Source organism: Nicotiana sylvestris, chromosome 7 (genome assembly GCF_000393655.2).
Source record: "Nicotiana sylvestris chromosome 7, ASM39365v2, whole genome shotgun sequence".
NCBI classification, from domain to species: Eukaryota; Viridiplantae; Streptophyta; class Magnoliopsida; order Solanales; family Solanaceae; genus Nicotiana; species Nicotiana sylvestris.
In genome coordinates, this window is record NC_091063.1 from 44,299,605 (window position 1) to 44,304,278 (window position 4,674).

General features: G+C 40.6%; 1 protein-coding gene across 1 annotated transcript; it reads right to left on the bottom strand.

Moving 5' to 3' along the window:
• Positions 1–425: 425 nt before the first annotated feature.
• Positions 426–1,447, bottom strand: LOC138873063 (COP1-interactive protein 1-like). The gene is made up of 3 exons (XM_070151497.1): positions 1,328–1,447; positions 1,060–1,125; positions 426–992 (listed from the first exon to the last, which is right to left on the bottom strand). The coding sequence occupies exons 1-3, from the start codon at positions 1,445–1,447 to the stop codon at positions 426–428; spliced, it is 753 nt and encodes a 250-aa protein (XP_070007598.1).
• Positions 1,448–4,674: the final 3,227 nt, after the last annotated feature.

Here is a 4,674-nt window from a genome sequence, read left to right on the forward strand (position 1 = left end):
GCTTATGCTAAGGAATAACAAATGTTTATAAAATTTTTAAGCCGAAAAGGGAAAAAAGCCACTCTTTTGAGGCCATATCGGCCCAACTCAAGAGCCTAAGGTCCATTATATTTTTACGTTCGAAAATCCACCCTCACTCAACTAAAACCTAAGGGGTTTTCTACTTCGAGTTTGAGCAAGCACTCGCTCAATAATAAAGACTATATTAGTCTGACTTTGATCAAGTTGCCTAAGTTTCAGATCCACAAACAAATTTTCGTAAGGCACTAAGTGAGTCAAAATGCTCGCAAAGTACAAAGTGTATCAAAGTTTTCACAGGGCAAAAGTCGAGATAAGAAAGGAAATGTTTCATATATGCAAAGATATTTATAAACACCACTCTAGGTCTTACATAAAAAATCCGAAAAAGAAAAAATCCTAAATGCCTAATCTTCCTCGGGAGCCTCATCTTCATCCCCTTCACTCTCGGATCCACTCGAGCTCCCCGAATCATCATCATCAGAGGAGAGCAACGCTTTAGCTTCGGCCTCGAGTACTTTCGTGTTCTCGATATCGATAATAAGGTCGAAGCCACGAGCATGAATCTCCTCGAGAGTCTCTCTTTGAGACTGGTATTTGGCATGTTCAACAACCCAATATGATTGACTCAGGGCGGTGTCAGCCACCTCCTTTGCTCGAACTTGAGCAGCTTCAGCATCAACTCGATAGACAACCACAATCGCCTCAACTTCAACCTTTACTCTTTCTGCCTCAGATGTGGCCTTTGCAAGCTCAGCAGCCAACAGAGCCTCGAGCTCCTCAATTTTCTTCGCTCGGGACAAGCTTTCCTCCTTCATGCTTTGAAGTTGACGCTCCGTCGAAGACAGCTGGGCTTGAGCAGTATCTTTTTCCAAGGCAAGGTGGTCCATGTTTTGCTTCCACTCTAAAGTCTCTGCCTCTTTCATTTTGGCCTCCTCGCGAAGTTGCTCGATCTTCTCGGCCTTTTGTTGAAACTACAGGAACAAAGTGTTAGTCGCCTATACCGAATTGATATGTCAAGCTTCCAAAGATTTACATTACCTGCTCGGTCAGGTCTGTCTGCTCTTTATGAGATGTTGCCAATTCAGCTCGAAGGTCCTTGATCTCCTATTATTTTTTCCCACTGAGAAGTTTGAGGGCATCTCTATCCTCCGTGAGATTTTTGATATCGGCCTCGCACCGGCTCAGCTCTACCCGAGATTTGGAAAATGCTTCTTGATGAAGTGTCAAGGCATACGAAGAAAGAAAAGAAGTTATGCAAGAAAAAATAAACACAAGCGCAATATTAATGAGGGAAACTAAAGCTTACCTGACTCAAAAGTTGTTGAGCCTCATCGAAGATATTCGATACGTCGCCCAGGTCGGTAACATCTTCGACCCTGGTGAAGCAGCCACGGAAAAGGTTCTCCCCTTCATGGGTCGTTCCCATATCGGGGGTCTCCATAGCCTAGGCCTCATGAATTTACCCCTTAGAAAATGTGGGGAGGGGCAGCAAATCACCAATATAAATTGCCCCAAGCAAGACATTTGGGGCGTTCTCTCCTTTTCAGAGGGCCTCAGAACCGGTCCCTTAAGGCACATCTGTCGATTGTCCATCACGGCGGGAGGCATCACCAGCCTCCGATATCTCGGGGACTTTGCTCGGACCATCTTCTAAGATCTCCTCAGTCCAAAGCCGAGCCTCCTCGACCATCACTGGCTCAGCTACCTTTGGAGCTTCGGCTCTCCCATTTTTTGAGCTACTAGCTCGAAGTTGGCGTCTTCTTTCTCTTCTTCTTCCTCCCTTAATTGCTGAGCTACATCAGCAGGCAGGGCGGTGGTGTCTTTTTTCGACTTTCGAGCCTTGCTCTTCTTAGGCTTCGGAGTATCGGAAGGCGAGACCCTTTTCATTTTCTTTTCCTTTGACGGCTTTGGAACCGGGGGTGAAACCTCCTCCTCCCAGATGGGGGCCTCATGGCAGCATCTTTACCGAGGCATGCATGAAAGGAAGCTAGGTAAGTTTAAGAGGGAAACTTTTTAAGGCCATCTAATATATAAAGGAAAGGGCTTACCATGGTTTTTGGCCTCCCATCGACCCCTTTCTAAATCGCGCCATGAGCGTTTGGCATACGATGAGGTCCAAGCTAGGGTCCGAACCTAGCTCTCGAGGTTAGGAATCGCGCCAGGCATCTAAGCAACCACTATATCACAGAAAATGACTTCAGTAAAAGGAAGTAAAGGAAACAAAACAGTAAATAAAAAGCTAGAGGAAAGATTGAACTTATGATTCGTGTTCTACTTCTCGGGAAATGGTATCTTCTCGGGTAGAATTAGGTCGGAAGTATTCACTTTGACAAATCGACCCATTCACCCTCTCTTTGTCCTCATCTATGCTCGAGAACAACACCTTGGTAGCTTGACGCTAGAGCTTTATTAGTCTACCTCGGAAAAGACGAGGCCTGTATAGTCTAATGAGATGATCAAGGGTGAAAGACATCCCTTCCTTTTTATTCGCAAAAAATCAGAACAGAAGAACGATCCGCCATAAGGAAGGGTGGATCTGACCTAGGGTTATTTGGTACTGGCGGCAGAAGTCGAGGATGACGAGGTCGACAGGGCCCAACGTGAAAGGGTAAGTGTAAAGACTTAGGAACCCATTCACGTGGGTAGTGATATCTTCCTCAGGGGTCGGGACCACCACTTCTTTCTTGTCCCAATTGCAGCCTTTCTTAACTTACTCGAGGTCACTTTTAGTTATCGAGCATATGTATCTCGACATTGGTGGTCCACCGGCGTTTTATCGCCGGCCGGCCGCGACGAAGAGGTTTTTTCTTTTTAAGGAACAATTTTTGATGTCTTCACCATTTTTGTGTAAAGAAAAGAGAAGAGGATAAGGTTTAGTATTTTGAGGAAGGTTTAGTAATGGAACAGAACGGGAAGGCTTAGAAGATGTGGAAAGTTTTGAAGATTTGCAGACAAACATGAAAAAAACAAAGAGATTTTGAAGATTAGTACTAGAAAAATCCAAAGTAAAGTTTGAGGAAGTGAGAATAAGACCTATTTAAGGATTCACGGTGATGGTTCAAATAGTGGCCGACCGCCAATTGACACTCATTAATGATTCGGGAACTGTACCAACGGGATATTTTGATCGCTTACATCACAAGGATGATGTCATGATGGATTGAGGTACAAAATCGAAGGCTCAATTTGTTTCTTCTTATTATATTCCAAGAAACGAGGGGACTATCTGTATACGTTAAAACCCGGGCCTGCCCGATTATGCTATTTGATCGAGACAAGGGAACTGCATCGAGAGGTAGCCTCGTAATGAATCAGACTAGAGCACGAAGACGAGGCATCGAGTCTGAGGATTGAGATGCCTACCGAGATCGAGGCCAACAACGACCAAGACCAAATGTGACAGACTTCGAGCAAGGCGTAGTAACGAAAAGGCGAGATATCCGTGATTAGCCAGAGATCATGGCGTAAATCTCGGAACAGATCAAATCAAGGACGGTTATCTAGTTAATCATGGGATTTACTTCTATAGTTAGAATTATATCTTAAATAGGATTCCTCTACTATATAAAAGGGGTCCTAATCATCTTGTAGACACCTTACATTCATTCAGATTAAAGCAATATAATATTCTCTCTTTAACTCACATTCTCTTGTTTATCAGCTTGTTGCATTTTAACTGTTGTCGCATAACTAGCTCGAGAGTATTCAAGTTCGAGGGCTCTATCCAAACACTGTTTGCTTTATATTATTATCAATTTCCATCACTTATTTTTACGTCTATCGATTGGTATTAGGTGAAATCACGTATCCTTAAAACCACATTATAAGTTTAATTGTTATCTAATTTTTAAGGTAAACATATATATATATATATATATATATATATATATATATATTACTTTTAATTGGTCATATTTTTTCATTTAAGCTCAACTCATATTATCATCATACTAATACGATCCTAATAGTCTAGTATACTTAATGAGAAATTTCATATTCGAGTCTCAAAAATGGAGAAATTCCTGATAGGGAGAGTTTTACTTCCCATAGTGAATCAACATAAATCGCATTAGTTAGATGGGTGGACTTCGTATATCAACTGTTAGTTTTATATCACAAGATTAATAACCACTTAATATTCAATGTTTAGTTTTGTATCATTGCAATTTTTGAAAAAGACAAATAGTTTTATTCTCACAACTTTTTATATGCTTAGGATTAGGCCAAATATTTTATTAATAGATAATTATTCCATCGATTTTATTATATAATCACGGTTAATTGACCTTGAACTTTTATTTATAATGTTAAGATATAAACATTCTAAAAGTGTCCTTATTATTTTGTAGTAATATTTAACATGTAAGGTAGTTGTTTTACCAAAAAAAGTATTGAACCTTTTATCTAAACCAATTAATAGAGAAAAAGGAAGATAAATCTTAGCCAAATATAATTAATTCTAGATCTGAACATATTAGATAAAGAAATCGAAGGAGACCAAGCTTGTATAACATTCCTTAAAAAGATTAACAAACATCGAATATAAATAATAAGCTTACATCTTTGGTTCATTGTTTTGCACTTGTGAGAGCCGGGAAGGAAAGGAGAGAAAGTTGTGGATAACTATGAGATCTATCTTCATAGACTCAACGA

Coding starts and splice junctions, on each gene's coding strand:
- LOC138873063 (XM_070151497.1), bottom strand. CDS start 1,447: ATGGGAACGACCCATGAAGGGGAGAACCTTTTCCGTGGCTGCTTCACC. Junction 1,126..1,327: donor CTCAACAACTTTTGAGTCAG/GTAAGCTTTAGT, acceptor AAAAAATAATAG/GAGATCAAGGACCTTCGAGC. Junction 993..1,059: donor AGACAGACCTGACCGAGCAG/GTAATGTAAATC, acceptor TTGTTCCTGTAG/TTTCAACAAAAGGCCGAGAA.